This window comes from Crocuta crocuta, unplaced genomic scaffold (assembly GCF_008692635.1).
Source record: "Crocuta crocuta isolate KB4526 unplaced genomic scaffold, BGI_CrCroc_1.0 scaffold118, whole genome shotgun sequence".
Lineage (NCBI taxonomy): Eukaryota > Metazoa > Chordata > Mammalia > Carnivora > Hyaenidae > Crocuta > Crocuta crocuta.
The window spans coordinates 6,658,032-6,685,139 of NW_027551558.1; the positions used below are offsets into that span (position 1 = coordinate 6,658,032).

At 38.8% G+C, this 27,108-nt stretch overlaps 1 protein-coding gene across 1 annotated transcript in view; it reads left to right on the plus strand.

Annotated features, from left to right (window-relative positions):
* Positions 1-780: 780 nt before the first annotated feature.
* The window catches only part of AFF3 (ALF transcription elongation factor 3), a 434,327-nt gene continuing 407,999 nt past the window's right edge, over positions 781-27,108 (plus strand). The window contains exons 1-6 of the mRNA XM_077749191.1: positions 781-847; positions 1,595-1,748; positions 3,087-3,200; positions 7,012-7,086; positions 9,417-9,537; positions 10,561-11,385. Of these exons, the coding sequence (XP_077605317.1) occupies positions 781-847; positions 1,595-1,748; positions 3,087-3,200; positions 7,012-7,086; positions 9,417-9,537; positions 10,561-11,385 (1,356 nt within the window). The remainder of the gene's footprint in view (positions 848-1,594; positions 1,749-3,086; positions 3,201-7,011; positions 7,087-9,416; positions 9,538-10,560; positions 11,386-27,108) is intronic.

Sequence of the window (27,108 nt, forward strand, 5' to 3'; positions counted from 1 at the left end):
CTTCTAGCTAAGCTGATAAACTGCCCTATACTAGAATAGGTCCTTCTTCTCTTCAAAACAGGAACTCTTTCCCTCTCAGATAAATTAATAGGTCTATAATAGTGGTTGCCATTTGTGTTTCCTACATGGAAGACTCTAATGGTTGGTCCTAGATTGCTTAGCCATCAGAAGCTACTTAAGGACATGCATATCCCTTTAATTCTTCCTTTCCTTAAAGTTAGCTCTGTTTGTTTTCATTCTAGCCTGGGGCTAGTTCTGTACCTCACAGGTAAATTAATTCAGTTCAACAGATGGAAGTGGCTCAGGTTAACTCTTACTCCTTTTTAGAAATCCCATTTCAGCCAGATAGTGCATGTCATTAGTGATTCTGGGAAGAAAAGAAGTTGAGCAGTTAGATTCAGGAAGAACAGGGGCCATTCTTTAATGGCTGATGTTCAGGGCCCTAGGGCTTTCTATGTCCAAAAGCCTGACTCAACTGATGGCAAGAAGTTACATAAGAAGACTTGGCCACCCTTCTGCTCTCTGATTGTATCAAGAACCCTGAGTGGCCACATAGAGATTGTATGGAAGGGTTTCATGGCTAAAACATAGGCATGATTCGGAAATATAACTCCTCCTTATAGATGGCTTTACATTCCTAGGACTGGAAGTTTAGAAACTGATACTGTAAAATAAAAATGAAAAGTAACTGAGTATTTGGTGGAGGAAATATAATTTATTGGCTCTGACATGAAAAGCCCTCGGAGTAAGCATCCTTCTAATAATGGACACCTGTGATTGATGGCCGCTCTATGGTGCTGCTGCCTAGAAGTGAGCTCTTTGAAAAAGCATAGTAGGGACTTTGCAGGTAAGTCTCACTTGGTTAAGTTACTACTGCTTTTGTGAAGCTTTGCTGAATCTTTATGTTCTAACAAGGAGAAGATGATAAATCAGAGTAATTGCTTCATATTAAAGCACTTTTATATTGTAAAGGAAAAGGGTCCTGTTAAGAAACTCAAATTAACTTCTCTGTTTATCCTATATGGAAAGCCTCTTTGAAAGCTGCTTATCATTCAACCTGCTGGTTTATTTATAATGGAACAATTCCATTAGAACCTGACACTTGTTCTCATGGCACCAAGACTTAAGATCCCTCAGGAAAAGCATTTAACCCTTGGAAATGCAAAGCTGTCATTTATCTGTCATCTCTCTAAAAACTCACTGGAGGGTATTTACGAGACATATTTGGAGCAGTTATCATTCCTACTGAGTTAGAAATGGAGTTAGGACTCACTAAGTGGTCAGTAAAGAACAGATGAGTGTCCAGTGCCATACTGCAGAAGCGGCTTGTCTTTGTCAGTGCCATTACGAAATGCACTAATTATGGTATTTCATAATTTTTAAGTAATCCACTGTACAGAATTCAGGGACTGAAATATTAGTTAATTGCTAGTTCTGACTCATTTGAATTGCTTATCCCACTTATATTTTACAAGTTTTACAAGAGTTCTGAAAGTTAATGCTTATCAACCAAGGAAACTTAGCAGATCTTAGAAGAATGAACTGAAATTGTCATGATCTGAAAATTAACACCTTTTTGCCTGGCATTTACTAGCAAAAGATGGGGATACCATTTGTCAAAGACTGTCAGTGAGTAGTAGGTTCCCTGGGGATCCAGCAGAGCATAGTCTAAGAATTCAGTCTCTGGTGCCAGACTGCCTGGCTTCAGACACCAGCATTGTCGCTCATCGGCTATGGGACTTCTACAAGTTAGTTAACCTTAGAGCCTCTTGTTTCTTCACTGATAGATGGGGATAATGTCTCTTGGGGTTTTGAAGACTACTCAGTGAAATAATGCATGTAAAGTGCTTCAGGCAGTGGCTGCTTGTAATAGTAAAGGGTAGTTGTTATTAGCAAAATTTAACATGGGCCTAACGGGTTTGGTAAGATGTTATGGAACATCCCAAAAGGCTATTTTCCTTTGGAATATTTTTGGGCTATATTTGTCTGGGGTGTTCATTATTTTTGTAACTCCTTTCTGTTTCGTAGTTTCACCAAAGCTGTGGTATAGGACAAGTGATTACGGCACAAACCATCCTCAATTCTTTTCCCATTCTTGTAGAACAGATTGGCAGCCCTGAGGCAGAGATCTATAAATGCTCTCAAAGAGAGTTTCAAGATTGATTTAAGGTTGAAATCACCTTTGTGATCAGAGACAGACATGTAAGATTGGACTGACCTTTTCAAGATACCTATGGTAGAAATAATATTGCAGGTCATACTTAGAAAGCTGATGGCAAGCCAGCGGTGTAATGCTCTTGGGGAAAATGGAGGGAACAGGCGTGAGAACTGGAATTACCTGATTCGAAAGAAAAGCCTAGTATAAGTGAGCAGGGCAGAGTGATATTCTTCAGGATTTAAGCGTTTGTTATACGCACTGTTGACCAGTCCTTGCTCCTCTGCAGATCTTTAACTGCCAATCTCACCACTATTCTCACCACCACCACCACCCCACAGCCCCTCTTTCCAGCACACCACCTCTATCACTCTTACCACCATCATCATTACTCCCTCAACACCCCACCCCTACCCACTCCCCCCCCAACCCTTCTCACTCCCACCACCCCTACCCCCATCCCCATTATCACCACCATCACTGTCCTCCCCCCCACCTCCTCATCACCACCCCACCCCCATCATTACCACCACTACCACCATCACCCTTCCCACCTGCCACCCCCTGGCACCAGCACCATGGCTACAACAGTTCAGGATCTTGAAGAACTCTAGCTGGAGGATCCTTGCCTCTTTGCCAGGCTCTGATTCTAACCCTCCTTTTCCCCACCTGACTTACTTCTCTCACCTGCTCACTCTCTGACTACTTTCCTGTCTTTCAGTCTCCCAGCTCTGTCTATAGATTAAGGAATGAATTTGCAAGTATAGTTCTATAGTCTTGCTTTTCTCTAACTTAAGAAGGGATCACTGATCTTTGATCATTTGCTTTATAAATAACAAGAGATGATACTTAATTTGACATGTTAAGTTTAAATCAATTGTTATTATTTTGCAGCATTTGATTAAGTTTCTTTAATTATGCACCATTGTAGATGCTACTGCTCCAAAGAGCAGGAGAGTTTCTGTGAAACATTCTTCTCTCCACTTAGTGCCTTTTCTTCTTCCTATTTGCCCCTGTGGCTGCCAGTGCACAGTCCAGGGGAAAGGTTAGCATGTTTTCCAAGGACTGTAAGTATACCATGACTGAAAAGATTATCTTCTCTGTGGTCAGGGTGTTCAAGGGCAGCCCTAATACAAACTGTATTCTTCCCTTCATCCACCCTTCATTTATTCACTCCAAACCAAATCTGCTTCAGGAAGAGATCTGATAAACTTATTTAGGGCGAGGTAGAAATGACAGGGTAGCAGTGGGATAAACCAAACAAATGAAACTTTGAATGTGGAATTCCAGCTGGTTAATAACAAGTAGGATGGTTTGGGGAGGGCAGGGGTCACCGCCTCCAAACTCTCTCAAAATCCACTTAATAGTGATTTATGTACCTTGTATTTTTAAGGTAAGGCATTTCTTTCCTTCACTCTCCTCCATCTGCCCTTTTCTCAAGGCCCAGCTCAAAGGAGTCTCTTGCAGGAAGCACTCCAGATTCCCTGTGCTCTCTTCTGTAGTGTCCCAGCCATGCACCATGTCAGCATTCTCTGCTTAGAATGGACTCCTTCCCAGTGCTGAGTGTGGAGCCTGTGTAAGATTCTCTCTCTCTCTCTCCCCCTCCCCCTTTCTCTCCCTCTCTCTCCCTCTCTCTCCCTCCCTCCTTCTCCCTCTGCCCCTCTCCCCCACTCACCCATACTCTCTTTCTCTCTCTCTAAAATAAAATTAGAAAAACTTATAGAATGGGCCCCTTCCCTCTTCTCCGCCTTGTCTTCTGAACCATTAGCTTCTTAGCAGCAGGAAAGGCCAGTCACAGCCCTAATTGTCTCCCCTGCATCTAACACCATGGCATTCAGGAAATGCTTTTGGACTGAAGTGAATTGTATTTCTGCTGTTATGAAGAGGAGAATATTTTTTTAACCATGGAGAGCATGATTACTCTCTTCGGAAAATTGGTGAGAGTGTTCCCTCCCTTCCCCTTGAATGCACTTGTTTCCCAGACTGCAACTCTGGAGACATACCAGTAGGTAGGATAATGTTTGTTTGTTTGTTTTTTGGGTTTGTTTGTTTTTAAAGAAGAAAACACTATGATGATTGCAGTCGGGGGTGGAATTAGCTACATATACCCTTGGCTGAAAGCTTCGTCCATGGGAAATGCAGTTTGTTTGTAGTAAATATTTGGATGTGAACAGGCTGCATATGGATCAGTGCTAGAGAGAAAGGAGCGCAGTCCCTCCTGGCCAGCTGGGTCTTCTGGGTCAAACTTGGGCTCGGCAGAGGGGGCAGGTACTCCAGCTCCAGCACCTTTCCCTCTAGTAGGGCTGCTTGGGCAGAGACCAGAGCAGGCTGAAGAATGGGTAGGATCTGAGGAAATTGGTGACACCTATTTGACACCTAGCTGGCTTACTTTGGAGCCTATAAGTTTTAAATTCACTCACCTGTTCTCTATTCCACTCTTCTGTATCACACAGATATCCTTTTGGCATGTGTACTGTGGAAAGAAACTGATTTTATTTTTCATTTTTGGGGGACTATAAAAAATCATAACAACCCAGAATTTATTCCAGAATTCTCCTTTTAGTTCTTTCTGAATGGAAAGTAGCTTCCCTATGTCTCATTTGTCCTGTTTTGCTTTTTTGAGACAAACATTCAGTTTTCTAACACAAGGCTTGTCCACATCAGGGTTTAGGAAGTGTGTCCACCTCTTGGCTCCTGGATAGCCCCTCCTCCATGGATTGACATTACTGTCCCTTCTATATTATGTCTTTTTAATGACATTGTTTTGGTGATCAAACTCTTACCCTGAGTCCCTTGATCTTTAGAAAAGATAGCCTAGCAATAATATCCACCATCCTTGTCTTTCTCCAAGGGACATAGTAAGGATAATTAACGTGTGAAATGTTTTGAGCACAGTGGAAGGGAGAAGCCATCAGACTCAAAGGTATTGCTATTAGTTAGTTTCATACTTTTACTGTATGATCAAAGATACATTAATTTTGGAAATGGTGATAATTTCATGTTTGGACTTCTATTCCTCCCTAATCAGCATAATTGACTTTGCTGAACTCTATACTTCCCTCATTTTATAGATTAAAAACAAATAAGGGTCAATGATCAGAAGTTTTTTTTTACTGTTTTTCATTGGCTATATTTTTTATTCTAAAAATGAGAGTCTTTTAAAGGTAGTTGATTAAAAAGCTTCATTTTCTGGGAATGTTATGCATCTGCAATAAATAATAAATAATATTGTAGGAGTTGGCTGCCTCCAACTTCATACAAAATAAATAAATACATTTGGTGACATACATTTGAGGAGTGTGATTCTTATAATTTTCATGGAAATAAGGAATAACTTTAATAACTTTACAGACGATAGCAATTTCACCATCTGCTAGTAACAAAAAAAAAAAAAACATAGCTCGTAACACGAGGCTCTTACTGAGTCTAATGTATATATTGGCATGCCAGGAATAAGAATTCTCTACAACGTTAGTCAACCATCTCCAGGGAAGCTGACCTGACTTTCAGCATGTCAGGGGAAAGGTTCCTTTGCTTCTAAAGTAAATGATATTTTCTTCACATTGTTTGAATGACAGAGGACTAAGTGTTAATGGTGAGAGATCAAGAGAAAGGCACTCTCCAGAATTGTAAGTACCTACACAGATTTCACTGGTAATTAGTAGAATGGTGGACTCACTGTCGAGAAGATACTGTCTTTATGAGTCAAAACTTTTGGTATTGATAGAAGAGATAAAATTCAGACACTTAGAGAAAGATAGGTCATGGAAAGTCCCGACTTTCTCTACAATGACATTTGCTTTAAACAGGTGACATTTTCCTAAGCCTGACATGACAGATGGGGTTTGTGGGTTCTAGTTAAGGATGAGGAGTCAGGAGGGTCACTGTTAGGGAGGGTTAAATGTTCCGTGGAGGCTGGGAAAGAGAAACCAAAGGGAAAGCACTGAAGATGCATTGGCTCTCGTTTTGGGTTTCCTTTGCTCTGTTCTAGAGAAGGGGGGGGATGATTGTCATTTTTGGTCATTCTGGTTTCATCTGGTGGTGTGGTGGGTATTGCATGGCACAAACAACATGGCTATCCCGTGAAAGATGGCCATTGCATTTTTAAGAAACTGTTTACTTGTTTATTTTGAGAGTGAGGGGAGGGGCAGAGAGAGGGAGGGAGAGAGAATCCCAAACAGGCTCCACACTGTCAGTACAGAGCCTGATGTGGGGCTCGATCTCATGAACCACGAGAACATGCCCTGAGCCAAAATCAAGAGTCAGACACTCAACTAACTGAGCCACCCACACACCCCAGTGGCCAGTGCATTTTTATTAGAAGACTATGTGTAGGTGGTCCTGAGGATGTTCAGTCCTTCTTAGTATTAGAAGCTGTAGGCTGGGTATGTAGGTAGAACCTCATTAGAGAATTTAAGCCAGCACTGGTGTGCATCTTGGAGTGCTTCTGGTTATCTTTAAATGGATTGGGGAATGAAGCAAGTTTAGTTAAAGAGGAGCAGCTTGCCAGTCACCTCCCAACTTCTCTGATTTTGAAGTGATTCTTACTCCCTGATCCTGAAAATATAGCAAATCTGATATCTGTCTAATTGATTTTGGCTTTTGGCCGAATGCTAAACATCTAAGCCATGTTGCAAAGCAGGTGGAGTTTATAAATTTGTTTGCATTGCTATACTCTACATCATCCCTCCTTTTTTTGTCATGCCTCATATTTGGACTCCATAGGGACCCTGATGTCCCATGCCCTATCTCCTTGGCCTTTGGCAAAGATGCTGACAAACTCATACACATTCAGATACCAAGGGCTGATCAGGTTAAAGTGTTTCCCCTTCTTGTGGTGTCTACATTTCTTACAGGGGTGAAGACATCTTAAGCCAGAGGAATGACTCTCTAGTTGTGGAATTTCAGTCGTCAGCCAGCAGATGTAGGAGGTATTATTTTGGTCATGGGGACCTCTCAGAAGTCCTGAAATCATCCTAAATGACCACCTGCCTGCTTCATGTTACATAAGGCCACTTCATGCATCACACCAGTCTTGTGTGTTTGGTTGGCTGCCTGAGGGCAGCAAGCATGTTTGTGGAAGTCTCTGTGCATGGAGTCCTGCATAGTAGGTGCTCTGCAGATACCCGTGTGTGCTGGGGAGGGGAAGAAGTGCAGCGCATGCTATGCAAACTTATTTTTCTGATTGCAAATGCTGGTTTGGGTCCTAAAGTTAGCAAGTTCATAGTAAAATTTGAATTGTCCTCTTGGTTTAAACTCACCTCATGCCCATCCACACCATGAGTTATGTGTTGTCAGAGCAGCCTCCATTTGAAATCCACGTAATGTTCGTGAAAGCTGCAGTCTCATATTGCAAATGTCCACCAGCAGGACAGGGCAATCATAGCCTCTTCTTTAAACTTGAGGACTGGTTCTGTGAATAAGAGTGTCATTTTCATCTATGCCTCCTTATGCCAGTCACTATCACTATAGCCATCCAGAGAGTTCTTAGTGATTGCAATGTTGGAGCTGTTAGCCTCTCAGTTGGTAAGTCTGTGGCTACAGCCTCTGTTTATGTGAAGGTCACTGGTTGAACTCCCCAATCTAATAACTTTGGGTAACATACTAAAGATGAATTAAAATGCTAATAGATGACATGTTCTGGGTATTTTAACATTTCCTAATCTTAAATTTAAATGAAATGCCTTAGGTATTCTCAGAGCCTTGCTGGAAGCATATTTAGCATTGTCCCTTAGTGAATTTGAAGTATATTTTGTCCACCTGGGCAGAGCTAGAAGGATAAGCAGTATTTATTTTATGGTCATTTTATTTGTGTCCTCTACAGCTACATGACACAAATATTCTCTTATACTCGAGATAACAATTTAGCTAAAACAAAACTAGACAAAACAGAATCTTACTCTTTTCATATGTTTCTGTGAACTCACAGATCCTTTTATTATTAACAACATTTAAAAGCAGTACATTGGAGTTTGGGCACCTAAAGCTATTCCAAAGCCATTTTGTAGATTACCTTCATGTTTAAACCTTACAGCGCCATGAAACATCCCTGTTTTATAATGAATACACTGGGGTGCAGAGAGACTGTGTGGCTTTTCCATCATCATGTCGCTGGTTATGGGAGAATCACAGTCAGTAGGTGGTTGTCCCGGCTCCCAGCTCAGACGTCTGTGCATTAGATCAAGTGGGAGCTCTAAGCAAAACAGCGTCACTTAAAATGCTTCTGGTAGGAAATGAAGAAGTGCTCATTCTGAGGGACATGTCAGTTCCCTTGTCTCCACTGAGGCAAGATTCACTTTATGTACCAAGCTGAAAAAAACACGTGTCTTTCCTTCCTTCAGTAAATGGGTCACTTCCTTATTATTAATTGAATTAGCCCCTTTATTTCCTCCTTATGAGGGGGAAGGAACACTCCCTTCGTCATCCCAGTTATCTGGTGTCTGGTCACTTCATAATTGTATTTTGGGAGAGTAGATATTAATTTTCTTTAACAAAAAGACTGAGATCCTTGATGACACACCGTAATTCAATTTCCCTTCTCTCCCTTCGTTGCCTGCACCCCTTCCTCCTGGCACATTTTTCATAGTTAGGAGGAGATAGTGACACTATTTGATAGTGTCAAATATATCAGAAGGAAGAATTGATTCAGTAGTAGTTTGACGACTTGATTGATTAGCAGAGATCAGAAGAAAGCTCATAACTGTGAAAACCACTGCAGCATGGAGTTTTAACAGCTCTTCAGAGAGCTAGTTAATGAAAGAATCATTACAGAAACACAGCCATAAGACAGGAAGGAAGGAAGGAAGGAAGGAAGGAAGGAAAAGAAAAAGGAAAAAAAGAAAAGGAAAGGAAAGGCAAGGCAAGAACAGGAGCATTCCCATGTAACGCTCAGAGGTTATGTCTTAAGAGGAAATATGCTTATAATTTCTATTTACACATCGCTATAATTACTGTCTGCCTTAAGATTACTTTCAGTCTTCTCCTGTCAAAATTGCTTAGATATTTCCTGTTTTACATATCAGGCAGAGAGGTCTAGTACTGGTTGGAACTTGTCCTAAGGATTTTCTTTTGCTCCTGAAGAATGTAATTATCAGATACCCAAGCCCAGACTGCTTGATTAGACTGGCTTTAATCTGATCCATGTTCTTATCATCGCCATTTGTCCATGAACCAGACTTCTGCACTCAAGTGAAAGTTTCACAGGGCTTTAGTCTTTAACCTTTTCCTATGTGGTTGTTCTCTTTTCCTTCTCCTGATGCAGCGTCTATGAACCAGATAGAAATGTGTTACGGAGGAAAGAACGAGAAAGAAGAAATCAGGAAACTCAGCAGGATGATGGCACATTTAATTCGAGTTACTCCCTCTTCAGTGAACCCTACAAGGTAGATGGTTTTCTGTTGTTCATCTTCGCCCTCACTTGTACCTCTGCTTCCAGTCTGTATTGAAAGAGTCAACCAACCAAACTTCAGCTGGCTTTCTGCATGTTCACCCCAGGAAGACAGCTCAGCCGCTCAAAATGAGATCTTCTCAGATTACAGATCTTGGTGTCTAGTTCACACGACTTGACTGCCTGTTCCCTCAGTAAAATGTAACTTTTGCTTAATAGGGAGAGCTGCTTGCTGTGATTTTTATCAATAGTATAGACTTCATTTCTGCATTGATTTTCAAAGTCAATGCCACTTGTTATGTTTTTTTTCTAAGCTATTAGGAAATATAAAGAGGTTGAGTAACATTTGCCACACATGGGTCACACTGTGTTCAGGGTACCTGATAGTGTAATGAGAAAAAAGCTGCTGGATTGCATCTCATTTATACCAAAGGCCAGAGGAACAGCCTCTCCTCTAAAATGAAAGGTCTTCCAAGATTTCACTAATATCTGAGGCAGCACAGAACTATGGATAGTTTAGGGTGGTGGCTTCTTGGCTCTTTAGCCCCATGTTCATTTTAAGCTTTACACTGACTTCTTTTGCCTGTCCCTCTGGGTTTCTTACAAGAATAATTATAAATTTAGAAATTGGCAGCAGAACAATTTGAGCCAAATTTGAATTTTCAAGAAAAGCTTCCAAAGGGACTATAAAAAAGAAAAGAAAACCCAATCCTGGAAAGCCTTATTTGAGACTATGTTGTGCAGCTACAGTGGTAAATTTTCTGATTTCCTTAGCTGCAGAGCACCACCAAGGATAGATTCCTTTTTGATGTAGTCTAAGGCTCTTAACAGCTTCCTGGTTCTGGCATGATGCAGAGTGTGGATGGACTTCTTCAGCAAAGAGCAGTTTTGATGTCATCCCCTAGCTCTCATTCTGAATGTGATCAAGACTGATTCTGATCAATAATGGCACCTCTCCATTGTTTCCTGTGTTTCTGTGGTCTCTAACAGCAGGGTACATGTGTTTCTCTTTCTCCAGACTAACAAGGGGGATGAGCTCTCCAACCGGATCCAGAATACTTTAGGCAATTATGATGAAATGAAAGACTTTTTAACTGATAGATCTAATCAGAGTCATCTTGTTGGCGTTCCCAAACCTGGGGTTCCTCAGGCTCCTGTGAACAAGATCGATGAACATTTTGTTGCGGATTCAAGAGCCCAGACCCAGCCCTCGTCTGTCTGTAGCACTGCATCTTCCACACCAGCAGCTGTCCCTGTGCAGCAGAGTAAAAGGGGCACCATGGGCTGGCAGAAGGCTGGGCACCCCCCATCAGATCAACAGAGAGCAAGTAAGCACGGACACAGGTTGCTTGATTTGAACAGATCTACTAACCCAAAGAACCATAATAAAAAACCTAACCACTCTGTGTCGAGCCCCTCATCCTCATCTTCCTCTTCTTCTTCTTCTTCCAACTCAGCACAACAAGGCTCTCTCAGGACCTTGCTTGGAGATGGTGTTGGCAGACAGCAGCCACGAGCCAAGCAAGTGTGCAATGTAGAGGTGGGTCTTCAGACCCAGGAAAGGCCACCTGCTATGGCAGCCAAGCACAGCAGCAGCGGACACTGTGTTCAGAACTTTCCTCCATCCCTGGCTTCAAAACCCAGCCTGGTCCAGCAGAAACCAACTGCATATGTGCGGCCAATGGATGGCCAAGATCAGGCTCCTGATGAGTCTCCAAAGCTTAAGTCATCCACAGAAACCAGTGTGCACTGTACATCATACAGGGGAGTCCCAGCCACCAAGCCAGAGTCCACCAGAGCCAAAACCAAGCTTTCCAAGTTCAGCATCCCCAAGCAAGGAGAGGTAAGTCTTCTCAATATCACCCATATACACTTGAGCAGTTCTAAGTGACCACTGGGCAATTACAGATTAAACTCTGATGTTTATTTCAGTGTGTGAATGACTCCATGTGGCAGGATTTGTAGCAATCCCTAAAGGAGGATGTACACATAAATAATGGTTTCTTATCAATCTTCTCAAATCAATTATCACCAAATTATTTTTAAGTTCCAATATATGCAGTTATGTGTCTGCGTTCATACAGAAAGGAATGTCTCCTGCAATATAGTATGAGGGATTTTTTTTTTGTTATTGAGTCAGTGTTGACACAGATATTATATATTAGAAATAAAAGTGTTATAAAGGCTATATATAAAGAGGTTAATTTTTATGTAAAAGTGGTCAGAAGTTCAACATTTTTTGTCACTTTTGGAATGTTCCATGACAAACTTCACAAAGTAAACCTCATCATGATTTTTAAAGTAACTATTTAATGACTCAGTATTGAGGGACACCTGGGTGGTTTGTTTGGTGAAATATCTATCTCTTGGTATCAGGTCTTCATTTCAGGGTTATGAGTTTGAGCTCCATGTTGGGCATGGAGCCTGCGTTAAAAAAAAAGACTCAATATTGAATATGATGAATATTCAAATGTATCAATGTCTCATCCACATTCTAATATTTAAAATCCAGGTTAATTGATTTTAATCAAGTAAGAACTCTCCTTGTCCTATAAAAATGATCTTAGATTATACAAAGAGAAGTGAAATCTTTGAGTTCAGATTCTTCTTGTTTGCATCTTGAATTTAATCTAAAGTATTTATTTATTGCATTATAAATTATGTATATTGGATGTATAGAATATTAGAATTCAAAAAGGCAAATCACATAATCACAGAGGTAGCAAAGAAGCCATGACTACTCACTTGAACAGTAAATCTGGATGGAAAATGAAGTTTTGTTTTAAAGAAACACATTTCATACTATATTCCAAATTGATGATAGTTGTCAAGAGCACACAAAAAAGTATGCCTGTACATTTTTTTGTTTTGCTGTGATGTGGTATACTAATATAAAATGTGAATTCTGTCCATTGGATTTAAGAACTGTCCATTTTTTTTCTTTTAGACATATTTAAGAACTGTCCATTTTTTTTTCTTTTAGACATATTTATTTTTAAAGATGGAGTAAAATTGCAGGATATTCTTTATATCTTAATTTGACATAATAACCAATTGAAACACAAATGATTTTATGTTTCTTGTTGGGAGTCTGACAAGGCTGAAGTTAATCATTTCTGAGCTGAGCTATCACCTCAGAAAGCGCCATGTACCATTGGGAGATCAACATATTACCCTTGAAGGAGAAGATATATTTTTTTACTCTGAAATGTTTATAAAGGTTCTAATGAGGAAATGAAGTGACATGTTTACCAGTAACTCCTTTTAATTATTCACTTATGATGAATCCCATAAAGTATTCTTAGGAATTAATAGAAGCAACATATAATTTCTGCAGGCATTTATGTTTTTAAAAGTTTGTAGGAAACACACATTAATATCACCTTACAAAATGAATTTATCAAGCCCTTTGATTTTTGTTATCATCAGATGACCTGGCAAATAAAACATGGCTTATCCTTGAATAGAGGTGGCTGCAACCACCAAAAATCCTTTATAATTGTAATCCAATTAATTCCCTGTTAAAATGATTTTTATGTGCCAAAGAAACTTCAAATTTATCAGGTAGTAATTTATTTATTTACTTTGTAACCCAATGAGTTGATAAAGCCCTGGTTAAAAGCCAGTTTTTGATAGCCAGTACAGCCCTATGCAGATAAGTATGGATTTCATTAGGCTTTTGGGTATGTCGTTAATAACATGGACACTTTCAGGACACCCTTCCAAGACCCCAGATTGGAAATGACACATTGTACTACGGTTCAGTAATCACAGAAAGAGGGAAATGCTTGAGATAGAAAGTCATACTAAGAGAAATTAGAGCTTTTATACAGGAAGTGTTTCATTTCCCTCATGTAATGACATTGAGCCCGTTAGCTTGCTCCCTTCACAACATTCTATACTGAATACTCTACAGAGGCCAATCATATGCGGGTAGAAAAAGGTAAGAAGTGTCATTCATAGAACAAAATTTTAATTGGTGGATTTGTTTTTTTGTTTTTGGTATGAGAGATGTACAGTCCTTATTTTAGCAAAAAAACTTTGCGTATTATGAAAAATATGGTAATTTGATTTTGCAACACTTGAGTGTTTAACCAGTCTATTATAATAAGAAAATGACTCTTTCCCAATTAGCAGCAGGTTACTACGTATAAGTTACGTTTTCCGTCTTTCAGACTCAAAGAGTTTTTTTGTTTACTTGTTTGTTTTATACAGTACTCCAAGAGACCCTTTTATTTATACCCTTTTGCAGGTATGTCATTCAGTATTTATAGGACATCTGTATAAAATCCACAATCATAGCGTAGAAACTGAAGAATTTTATCGGTTAATTAGATTTTAGTCTAATGGGACTACTTGCCTTTATTTTCTGGAGAGAATAAAACAAATGTGGCAAACAAGAAATAGTAATGCCTATTTTTTTACACAGGTAGTACCAATACAAAAATGTCCTCGTGATAGTACTGACATTAATTTCCAATGAAGTAAGGAACGCATTATTTTAGGGAAATTAATAGAGGCAGTGACCTCGAGGGGACTTGCATGACTTGACTACACTTTCCCAGGGCATTGGCTGTAGAATAAGACTTAGGCCTGTGTGAAGGATTTGGGGGCTGAAAGGAAGTGTTAGGTAACAATGGTAAAGACAAGGGAGATCCAAATATAGCTGTAGGGCATTGTATAGGTACGGTCCTCCTAAGAAATCAAATCAGTGACTAGGTGTAATGTGATGTGAGAAATTGAAAAAAACTCTAAGATGTGATCGCTGTGTGCAGAAAATTTACATGAATAAATTAGACTCCAGCACTTAGCTTTTAATTTGCAATTTCTCTCACGTACAGTCCAAACTAAATTTAAAATTGGCCTTCTAGTCCTAGAAAATTTCCTCACCTTCATAATCCTTGTGGTAGAAAAGTGTTCAATGTTATTTTCAAAAATTGTGAATTTGTGAATCTCTTTTGCTTGATTTTACACTTCATAAAATTTTTCATTCTTTTTCTTATAACATCTGCACTCTATCTGCTGCCATGGTGAATTATTTGTTATAATTCTTTAGTCTTTAATAATAGGTAATTAGTGTGGAAAAATTCAGTGCAATTTGATGTGGAAGTTAAAGACCTCAAGGGAGTTCCTTAACTGATACACCTGTCTCTTGGCTGGTTTTTCCCAGCACAGTTTTGTGTTTAATGAAAAACATATTTTTGTTGTTATAGCTGAGCTTTTTTATTCTTGATGCCATCCCTCATTAAGTGAGCCTTCCCTGGAGTGCTGCTTGGAAGGGTGACTAGCGTTAGGTGAGGGACATAAGAAATGACTGCAGCATGCATTCTAGAACATTCTTGGGTAGGGCACACTAAATCTTATTTGGAGTTGAAGCAAATTATTTTTTGTTCCACATACACATGCAAAATAAATGTCTTGCCCTTAACATGTAATTCAAGATCTAGACACTGGGGACTGTTAACCTAGAGGAGCAGGTACAGGTTTTGTGGGACCTAAGATAAATACTGTCTTGGGAGCTTCTGTTAGGAAAAAAGGAGTAGAAAAATTATCTCATGCTTGAAATTTTTACAAAATCATGCTTTAGCTCCTTGCTACAGCCCTTCCTGGGGCCTTGGAGGAATGTTCACTTAAGAGGCCCTGAAGTTTATGTGTCATGAGCTTCATGCTATATTCATCCTTCACTCATGGAATCATATGAAATTATTATTAAAATGATAATTTCAGACTTGAAAAGAGTACTTTATATTGGCCTCAAACTTGGTAGAATTTAAAAATGCATATGTGTATGCTAGGTGATACAGGAAGACAGAAATGGGACAATCCTATAAAAAAGCCTAATATGCAGTGCCACTGACACAAAATATGGGGATATCAGCCTCATGGGCTATGCAATCAGTTTGTTCGGCAAGTTACAACTTCAGGGGTATTCCAAAACATACACATTTTAGTTTCTGTTTGTTATTAATTTAGTAAGTAGCAGTGATTTAAGACTACTCTCGCAGAGGGCTCTGATGGCTGAGAATAGAACACATCTGAAAGGCGTGGGAAGGAAGGAGAGAACCCGGAACCTGCTGCTCTTAGTTTAGTCCGTGATGAGGAAAGAGATACTTAAATTTGAATATCAGTTAATAGGCTATGTGTATATTAGGAGTTTTCCTAGTGGTTGATAATTCATCCACAAGAACAGAAACCCGCCATTTTTGGTTGGTCAGAATTTTACTGGTTAAAATAAGTAAATAGTTGAAGATGTATTGATTAATCAGCATTTTCACAATGGGCATTTTCAAATCACCATTTATACCATGAATAAGAACAGAAAGATAAAGCACCATGATTCCACAAAATAGCTTCCTAGAAAAGCAATTAACTGATTTTTTCCTTAAGTTCACAGAAGATAAATGATGTAGGCTTTCTATTTCCTGTCACTCTTGGTTACCTTTGTATGAAAATGGATTTCTTCCAAATTAAAGTCGGCACCAGCCTGTCGGACGGGAAAGGCATCTGCAGAGCAATGTGTACATTACATATTCATGCCAGTCTAAATTTCTTAATTACATTTGAGATGTATAATGTTTTCAAATGGAAGCATGCTCTCTGATGGCCCATTGATGAAATGAGGGTGTATAGCCAGGCTGGAGACTCGGTTTCCCCGTCTGTCATGGTTTCATCCTCCCCATCGTCATCACCTCCATCCTCCTTCACCCACTGCAGACAGAGGCCACATCTTGTGGGACAGCGGGGGTGGGGGTTGTGGGGGGCTTAGTACCAGCACAGATGATTGCGCTCTGTGCTTCCTCCTCTCCATGTAATGTGTGCTGTCCGTTCCCGCAGTGAGGACGTACACAATTTGTACCCTGTAGACTTAAAAGAGTGAAGACCCACAACTTTGATCTCAGATATGGGATGAAAGGACTTGTTTTCCATCTTATAGATGGGTCATTCTGAAGGTCAAAATGAAGGCTGGCAAGTGGAAATGTTTCCATATTTTTTGGTTACTTTTATGTTCGGCCAGCAAGGCCCTGAAAGGTAAAGCACTTAGTCACTTAAAAATAACTTCAGTTTCTATAACCCTTTATTGAAAACTTTGAAGAAAGCATATTAAAATGTGTCTTGTGTGAAGGTGCTGGTGTCCTTTTCCATCCTTTTCCCTCTCTGGGTTCATATTATAAAACCACATATTCTAGCCATAAGGTAAGAAACTACTCCCAATGATGGAAGCGTTGAGGGCGAGACCCAGAGGGAGGCTATTAGTGAGTCCACTCTACTTTCCCTGTATATTTTCTCAGTTCTCATAAAGTTTCCTCTCCCGGAAAGCATCTGGACAGATTATGGGGCTGTTTTCCCTTAAACTGCAACCTTATGTGTGTTGACTCCAAACCTGGGGCTAATCAAGAGCCTGAGGCCTCTGTATTTGGAGCCACTTGAAAAGATGATATATAGTTCCAGAACCTCTCCCACCCTGGAAAAGTATCACTATACAGTCCAATGACAAAAGCCTCTTCTTTTGTATTTCATCTGTTCTTGGTTGGAAATCCTGGGCAAAATTTCAGATACACAGGATGCATGGTGGAATCTTGATGGCTCTGCAAGGTGTAGGTTCACATTCTGGCTCTGCCACTTGTTAGATATGTGGCCCAGGGCAAGTAGTTTAACTTCTCTGGGCCTCAGTTTTCTCATATGTGGAGAAAATGATGATATCCACATGGCAGAGTTGCTGGAAAGAGGAGTCAGTTGATGAGTTGACATACTTGACAACTCACGTACTGAGCACAGTGACAGTATAGTAAGCATTCAGTAAATATTGCCTACATTACTCTTATTAGAAATACCTCTGAAATGACAAAAGCAAACAAGATAGAGAAATGATAGTATTGGAAGTGGTTGTGTGTGTGCATGTGTGTGAGCTAGAGCAAGAGACAGAGAGATGAGGGGGGAGGAAAAAGAAAAATGAAATTCTGGAAGTTTTTTGGTGTTTATTTGTTGGAAATAATAGAAATCTTGAAGACTAAGATTATCCTGCATTAATATCGTAAAGCTTGAATGACACGATTCTCCCTTATTTAATGCTTAGCCCCCTCCTGAGGTTTTATTGCCAAGCCTGGGATCAAATTTTCTCTTTCTTTCTGTGTATTTGGCTTTCCCGAGCTATTATTACCTTTAGTGGAACATATCACACTTGAGCTTTATTTCCAGTTAAATGAAATATAAAATCAACAAGATATGAGCTGAGGAAAAGTGTTAAAAATTTCCAGATAGTATTTAGAATGACTCATTGAAATAGATCTCTTTGAAGCCACACAGTATTAAATAGCATGTTTAATTGTGCCGAGCAGGAGAATCACTTACCCACATGATTAGCCAGGATTAGCAATACCTTTATGGTAGATGAGAGTGCAGTTTCCCTGCTGTGAGTCACACACTCCATCCTGTAGCTGCAAGTGTGACAAAGCAGCATGCTAGCCACCCCTGGACATTGCTGTTTTGTATTTTGGCCAAAGGTCGGGCTTTAGGATCAGCAGACGCGTTGAGAAGTGATACTGACTAGCACCTGTCTCTGCAGTAATTGGCCTGATTTTAGAACAGAATGAGGAGTGTGGTTTCTGGAGCTAGATGGTCTGACTTTGACTCCCAGTCCCTTGGCTAGCCAGATGACCTTGTGTCTCAGTGGCTTTATCTGTGACATGGAATCATGACTAGTAAGCTAGGGATGCCATAATAAAGTACCACAAATTGGTTGGTTTAGAACAACAGAAATTAATCATCTCACAGTCCTAGAGGCCAGTACCCTGAAATCAAGGTATTGTCAAAGTTGGGTTTCTTCTGAGGGCTGTGAGGAAGAATCTGTTGTAGCCCAGCTTTGCTGGCTTGAAGATGGCTATCTTCTCCCTGTGTCTTTATGTTTTTTTCCCTCTGTGTGTGTCTGTCTAAATTTCCCCTTTTTTAAGGACATGAGTCAAACTGGATTAGGGCCCACCCAAATGACCTCATTGTTAACTTGATTACCTCTCTACAGACCCCATCTCTATTTAAAATTTAAAATGGCGAGGGACACAATTCAATAAACGGTACCTGGTAGCATCTGATAGTGTTTTTATAACTATTTAATAAGTTAATACTTATACAGAGCTTAGAATAGTGTGGCTGGCACATAGCAAACACTTTAAAAATCCACAATTATAATAATAACTCATAAAATAATAATTATTATTATTTATAGTAGCTATGTTTACTTCACATTTACCTTCTAGTATGTTCAACCCTAGATAGTTTGAGAGCTCAGAATCTGGAAATTGAGGTGTGGTGGTGAATTTCACTAGACTATCCATGTGAAAAAAGCAAGGATTTTGTTTTACTGGTTTGTTTACTGAAGTTTCCCAAACTGTGCCTGGCACATAGTTTGTGCTCAATAGGTATTTATTGAATTAGTTAATTAATTTAAGGATATGGGTGAAGGAAGTCACTCCCCTCCAACCACGACCTCCTCTGCTCGGGGCCTCAGTAATTCCTGCCAAACCTTTTATGGGAAGAGAAAAGCCAAACACTTCCAACATATAATTTATAGCTGCTGTTACAAAGAGAAATGGGAACCATATTTACTGATGTATGTAAACACAGCCCATGTAAAATAAACCATAGAGCTATATGCTGGCCTCAGAAACAAAAGCCAAAGCAGGCAGTGGCTCTGCCAGGGATGTTATGTGCTCTGCCTCTTTTTCCTTGTTCTCCTTTGTTTGGTTTTCATGAGCAAAAGCTTTGGCCTGGGGGCAGTGTGTGCAGTGTTCTGTGTATGTGCTGCAGTCAGATGCTTCTTTCTCTGGCTACATGATGGGAGTTGTAGTGTGAGGACTTGGGAATGGGGAGGGTGATGAGGGGGGCAGGGGACAGTGGGGGAGAGACCACATTTTCAAACTTTCTGCCACGTGAATTAAGTTCTAATGGATTTGAAATAGCTTGGAATAAATGGAGTTCTTACATGTACTGATTGATTCCAATGAACACTAATTCCCAGAATATCCCTTTGGCCCTTTTTCTCTGTATGTCATTTTGTGCTTCATGGATTTTGTTTCTGTCATGATTCCTATTTGACTTATTCATGGTAATGCATTATTTCATAACTTATGTCAACATAATCCACACATTTATCCAGAGCTCTATTATTTGTTGTCTTGGAGACATATCCTTCAGAAATATTGCTGGTTACATAGCATTTGGGTCCACATAGCCAGTGGCATGCCTATAATACACAGTAAATGGTTGACTCCTTATCTGTATGACAGAAGGCTAAACAGTAGAAAATAGAAAAATGTGTGCATTCAGTTACTGATCTACATAAGCTCTGGAAACAAATATAGATCAGCCATTCCCTTCCCTCCTCATTCTTAGATATCTTGAAAATCTCACAGAGACAGCATGGGCAATAGAAGGTCTGCTCCAAACCTGCTGTGGCATGTTTGACTTCTCTCTGTGATGTCCCTGTTGAGGCTCATCCTGTTTGTGCTCAAACCCCACAGCTAAGAGGGAAATTACCACCTCCTGGCATAGGTTTCCCATCTTTGGACAGCTCTCACCTTTCCTTATGTTGACATATAAATCAACCTTCCAATAACTTGCACTTCTTAGCTTTAGGCATGCCCACTGGGACTTCAGATTGCTGGCTATTTCTCCTGTGTTTGTGTTTTATTATTAATTCCTGTTGGTTATGTCCTCTTGACAGTCCCCGCCTCAGGGTCATGCCACCCTTTTCCAGATGGCATCAAAGTAATTTAAACACGAGTTTTCAGAGGAACCTTCCTTGCTTCAGTATAGCCTATCTTGATTACTCCTTTACCATTTTGATAAATTGTGGTTAGTATTACCCTTTTTTACTCTTTTATACTTTGTAATTAGTATTTCAGAAAAGGGAACAAGCACAGCAGAGTAAAGGGGGCTGGGTTTACACCTGTAGAGGAGTGCAGTTAGGTTTGGAGGATAGGGAGCATGTTGCAATATTAAAAAGGGTAGATAAAGTAATCCACATTAAGAAAGTGAAATGTGAGCCAGAAGAGGGTGAGGCAAGGTTAGCAGGAGGTATGAGGAGAAAGAAGAAGTTAGCTAGAGTGGAGCAGGTAGCTCAGGCAAAGGCACAAGTGGGAACACACCTCCTTGCCCTCTAATACCAAGAGGACAGTGTGCTGGAGTGGAATATACAAGGAGGAAGGAAATGGGAAAGGAATCCACATCACATAAGGGCTTTAGGCCACAGCAAGGACCATGGTGTTGCTGTAAGTAAGAACTGGGAGCCCTTCAGGGGTGCTGAGGTCAAAGCGTCATGATCTGACTTAAGTATTACAAGGATCAGTGTGGCTGTATGTTGAGAATAAACTATAATGGGTAGAGGTGGAAGCAGGAGATCACTTGGCAGATGATTTCCCTAATCTGGGGCTGAGGGGTGTGCAGAGATGATGGTAGTTATAGGGACCTAGGTTGTAGCAAAAATGATGAAATGGTTGGATTCTGGATATAATTTGGAGGAGACACAGGTAAGGATTGACTGGTTGGATGACAGCTGGAGAGGAATTGAGGACAGATTTTTAACTTGGGCAACTGAAAGGGAGAAGTTACTTTCAATGAAGATGGGAAAAGCTGTATATGAAGCAGGTTTTTGAGGAGAAGAGCAGGAATTCATATGAGCTTATTGGAGTTTGAGGTATCTATCAGACATCAAGGGATGTAGGATCCCTCCTACATCAAGGGATTAGTAAGAAGAGAAGGTGCCAGCAAAGGAGACAGGAAATAAGAGATAAGTAGGCAGGAAGAAAACAGTGCAGTATCTAGAAGACACGAGGAAAGAGGGTATCAACAAGGGAAGGAAATTAATCAGTTTCAATTCTGCTGATGTTGGATTTAGTAACATGGAAGTCACCAGTTACCTCAATGAGCATTTTGGGGGCCAAAGTCTAAGTTTAAGAGAAAATTAAGGGGAGGAATTTGAGATATTACATACAGACAACTCTTTCCAGAAGTTTTGCTGCAAGGGGCAGCAAAGACTTTGAGAGTAATATGTCTTCATTATAAAAATTTGGATAACATTAAGAACATAAAGGAGGAAAAAAATCACATGGAATTCTGCAATCTGGAAATAGCCACAGTTAACATTTAACATTTTGGTATAGATCCTTTTGGTCTTTTTCTATACTTAGACCTAATTTATTGAATTGGGGTGAAGTTATCATATATGGTTATTTTCCCAATTATCTTCCTTACATACCATAACCACTTTGCCATGTCATTGAACAGTCTTTGGCAACATTCAGTGTATGGTCTTTGCATCTCATTTAGTTGGGAACTTCAGTGGTTTTATCCTGTGGAGATTCCATAATTTATTTACACAGTCCTTTTATTGGGCATTTAAGCTGTTTTTTAGGTTTTTTTCCACTATTGTGAATTATCCTGCATTGAGTAGCCTTATATGTAAATTTGTATAGATATTTTCAAGGAAAAATTCTTAGATATCTAATTTCTAATTCTAAAGTGAAGAAAGGTTATCATATATAATCTTTTGTAATTTTCTTTTTACATTCTTTACCCATTTTTCTACTGAAGTGTTTGTATTTTTTTCTTACCGAGTTAGGAGTTTTTAAAAAATTAGTAAGATGAATCTTTTCTAAATATATTGGAAGCAATTCTCCCAGTTTCTTGATTAACCTTTGTTTATAATGTAGAAATTAAATTTTGTATCTCTTTTACTTTTGATCTTTTCCTTTGTAATTATGTGAAAAAGGCTATTTCCATAGCTATATTAAAGACTTAAGTCTAACATGTAAAACCATAAAGGAAGTAGATGAAAAGTTATGCATCTGGACTTTATTTTGATCAAGGTAAGACTTTATTTACTTGTCTATTTTTCCCTACAGCCATATTCCAGCATAAGTGATTGTGCAGCCCATCTTTTCTTTATAATTCAGCATAAAACAAATGATAAACTCTCCATCTTTATGGAATTGTGATGTAGCTGTAGGTAGGGATCCTGTAATGTAATTTCCTGGGAGACTGGAAATCTTAAAATGTTCCATCCTTTCTTCCAGACCCTGACATAAGTCGTGCACTTCCAAAGTCTGTTCCAATCACCAAAGAGCTTCCTTTCTTCTAAATTCCTGTAAGGTCAATGTGTGTTATATTACCATTTATTATTATTTACTATTTTGTTTGTCTGTCTTGTCTCACAAATACGTTGTAAGCACCTTGAGGACAGGCTCTGCTTTTCATCTGTCTTTGTGGCGTCACCTAGAATAGGATTGTTAGATCTCATACTTAATTATTTTGTTCCTAAGGTCTGGACTTTGAGGTTTTATACCTGAAAAATAGAGACAAACATACTGTAACTTGTTTGAATGATGTTAGGTAGATCAATGACAAAAATAAAGAATGGAATGAAGTTCAAGCATAGCATATTATCTTACCCAGGCTTCTTCCTTATCTACTTACCAAACCTCCTGCTGTTTCCTAAGCATGCCATTTTCTTTCATAATACTCTGGCTTTGCTTGTATGCTTGGAGTATTATTCTTCCCTAGTTTGCCTGCCAAATTCCTCCTTCAAGTCCAGTTCATCTTACAGAAAATGATAATAATATTTGGAAATTAGAAAGCCACCACCCAGAGTTGATCACTATTAATATATTGCTATATTTGTTTTCCATCTTATTCTTGATATTTTTCTGCTTACTTATTGTTTTTGTTAGCACATTACATGCTTATTCAAATTATCTAAATAATGAAGAAAATAAAATTTAAAAATCAACTCAAATCCCACAATCCAGAAAAAAAAAATCCCACAAACATAAGATGAATTTCATTCCAGATAACATTCTCTTTCTTCACCTCTATCTCTCTTTATATTTCTTTGGTATCACCAATTTGGAGACTTTCTTGAGCTTTGGTATATACATATTCTTCAAATATGCCTATCCTGTTACTTCTTAAAAATGGTTGGTTCTTGCTGCTTAATACCCAAAGAATTATTTCTTTAAACTTCTGCAGCTTAATAAAGATATGTCTCAGCCTTTCCTGAAACATGGATTGCTCTTTCAATCTTGCCAGATCAGTTCATTTTTCCAGTTCAGGGAATTTTTCTGCATTAAGTGTTTACACACATTGTTTGCACACACTGTTTTTGATTTGCCTCTTAAGGGAATTACTCTTGTATTGAATCATCTTTTTCTTTCTTTTCTATTAGTTTCTTTCTAACTGCTTTGATCTGTATTTTTTCACCTGTATTCACTGCTATTTTCCTAAGCCTTTCCTACATGTCAGTGATCAGTTTTTGGAACCTATTCTGTTTCCTTACTCTGGTAGTTTTTTTTCATTAGTTCCATCACATGACTATACAAATTTGTTAACAAAAATATATGACTCCCAGTTTCTTAAGTCGTTCTCTTCTAAGAATTAACACAATTTTAATTCTCACTTGTATTTTATTATTGTACAGCTTGTTTATTGTTATAATACAGAGTTTTATTTTTCATGAAAAAGTTAGAAATCAAGCTGTCCCTTGCCTTTAATACCACATTTTGGTTCTTCCTTTTAATGGAGATTTTCTAGTACCAAACTCTCAGAAAAAGAAGCATATCTATTAGATCTTAATTAGAACATGGTGCCACTTCATGTGATGGATTCCACAAACCTCAGCTTATATACAAAATAAAAGCTTATTTTTGTTTTTTTCATTAGAAATCTGATGTGGAATGCTGGTTCTCTTCTATGACATTCTTTTATGGACGCAGGCTTCTTTTATTCTGTAGCTTTATAACCTACAAGAGCGCTACATTTGTCCACCTGATCCAAGGTGGCCCAGGTTCCTTCTGGACCCTCGGGAGGAGGAAGGGGAATGGGGAGGGCATATCTGGTCATTTAAAGCTTGGAGCACAGAGCACAGAGCACTTTCTCTTGTATCCTATTGGCCCCAATTAGTCACCTGGCTTTCTTAGCTTCAAAGAAGGATTAGAAATGCATCCATCCTTTATGCTGGGTCACCATATGTCCAGACAATTTTTTTTATTATGAAAAAAGGCATGAATAAATATTGGGGAAAAGCAAACAACCTCAACCCTATAGAAGTTACTTTGTATCAGTGGCTATTTAAGGGTTTGTCTCATGATTTTTGTGAGCCCTTTAAAAGAAGGAATCCTTTTCTCCATTCTCATTTCCCCAGTGCCTGAGTCAAACATACAATAGGTGTTCAATAGTTTTTTGTTAGATAGTTGTTTTTGAATTAAAATGACCCAAGCCATATAATATTTTTGAATTTCTGAATTAATGGGCTCTATAAACTCATAAAGTGTTTTTAGAACATTATAAAAATTTTTGATAAAGAGTAAAGGGCCCCCATTATATTATTCTTGTTTGATAATTGTCCCTGAAATCAGTGATAGCTACAAAGTATATGAATTTGACTGAAGTAAGTATAAATATAACCGGTAATACAGGCTCTTACTCAATATGAAAATGTCTTTGGATAATAAGTGGATTCCTATCTAAATTCATGAGTTCTCTTATGACATTTGGGTTAAGTCTGAAATGGATTAATCTTTTTCTGATAAAGTTTCATAAGCTGTGATTTCTCTGGTGACCACATTTAATTAGATATTAAATAAACTGCTTATCTTTATACCAACAGGTCTTATGACAGCATTTTTTCCCTGAGCTGTACTTTACAGATTAAGTAGCTAGCAGTAGTAAAAAAATAAAATAAAATAAGTTGTTTTGGTAACCATAATATCCTTAGATTAGAAATTAAAACATGCCCAATTTTTAAATGAAAAATAAATATTCAAGCTTAGATTTAAAGAACAGAGATGGTAAGATAGTCTAAATATATACATTCCAATGAAAATAAATTCATTTGGTTTTTTCTAAGTACTGTTTTTTATTTTACCCCTAGATATTGGCTATGCCTCTTTTAAGTGGAAAAAATTCCATTTAATCTGCAAAGGCAGAGACATTTTGTGATAAGGTTCTGAAGGTTTTAATTAAAAACTTGAATTTTCTTTTCTTTTAATGCTGTAAATTACAGTAAGATTCTCCAACTCCAGTATACCTATGACATTCTGACCCACCTGTTTTTTTAACCCCAAGTGTTGGTGTGGAGAGGAGAGACTTGCAGTTCTTGTGGATGCTAATTTAATCTGCTGTTTTAGCAACTGGAACACCACAGAGATTGATCTGGAAACACCAGATGACCTTTTGTACAGATCAGAGCAAGAGAGTTTCTGAGTTGCCTGCAGTACTGAGATCCAAAAGAAAAGGAAGATCAGCAGTTGTCAGATTGCCTAAAGGCATAAAGTCTTTAAAGGGTTTAATTTTTCTCAGTTCTGTTCTGTTCCCTAGAGCATAGCAAATTTTTAGAAGAGAGTCACTCTCCAGAAGTTTCTTTAGTTCCATCAAATTGGAAGTGAAATGAGTTTTACTTTCCTCTGTTAGTCCCTTCACCTTCCCTGGTAAACTTGAAGTGAAGAAGGCACAGGGAGAAGTGAGTAGTATAGCCTCTCTGCAAAAGACCTGATGGCTCAACTGGTTATGCATAGGCTGGAGTCATTTGGACTTCATCTGAATTCCTGGTTCAAATTTCTGGCATGTATCTCAGATACCAATCTATGGGACCTTGGTGGTTACACAGCATCCAGGTTGAGGTCTTTTTTTTTTTTTTTTTTTTGTAACAAATGCTTTCTGGGTATGAACCTGATGTGCTGGAATGATCTTGGATTCTCCTTCTTTATCATACGAGGTCTTATTGATTACTCTTTTCATAGGTCTTTCATATTCTTCCAGATCTTAGTGCTACTTTCCTCTTTACCTATTTCACTTTGATACTAGCTTTTCTACCTTTTCAGTGTTCATCTTGTTAACTTCTCTTTAATAAGCCCTGAGAAGCATTGTCTGATTAATTGATCTTTAATTTCTACCTCTTTCTCACCAGCTGCAAATATTGGCCAGCTCCCTGTTACTTGTAAGATATAGAACATTTTATGGACAAAAGTACATGAAGTTAATTTCATAATTCCTTTACAAATTTTTCACTGTGATAAAAAACACATGGCATAAAATTTACCATCTTAACCATTTTTTAAATTAAAATGTTTATTTCTTTATTTTTGGGAGAGAGAGAACGTATGCACACATAGGCAGGGAAGGGGCAGAGAAGGAGACAGAGAATCCTAAGCAGGCTCTGCACTGCTCAGTGCAGATCCCAATGTGGGGCTTGAACTCACAAACCCTGAGATCATGACCTGAGGCAAAATCAAGAGTTGGCCGCTTAACCAACTGAGCCACCCAGATATCCCTTAACCAGTTTTTAAGTATACAGTTCAGTAGTGTTAAGTATATTCATGTTGTTGTACAGCAATATTTCATAATTTTTGAAGGTTTTATTCCTCCTCACTGAAGAGAATTGTAAATTCTGCTAAGTCTAACATGGGTTTTAAAGGATTCTATATTTAAGTGTTTAAGAACTTCATGCCAGTCAATTGAAATCATTATGTGCAATTACGTGGCGGCTGCTGTTGTGAATTTGCTACTCTTCCTTTCTCTG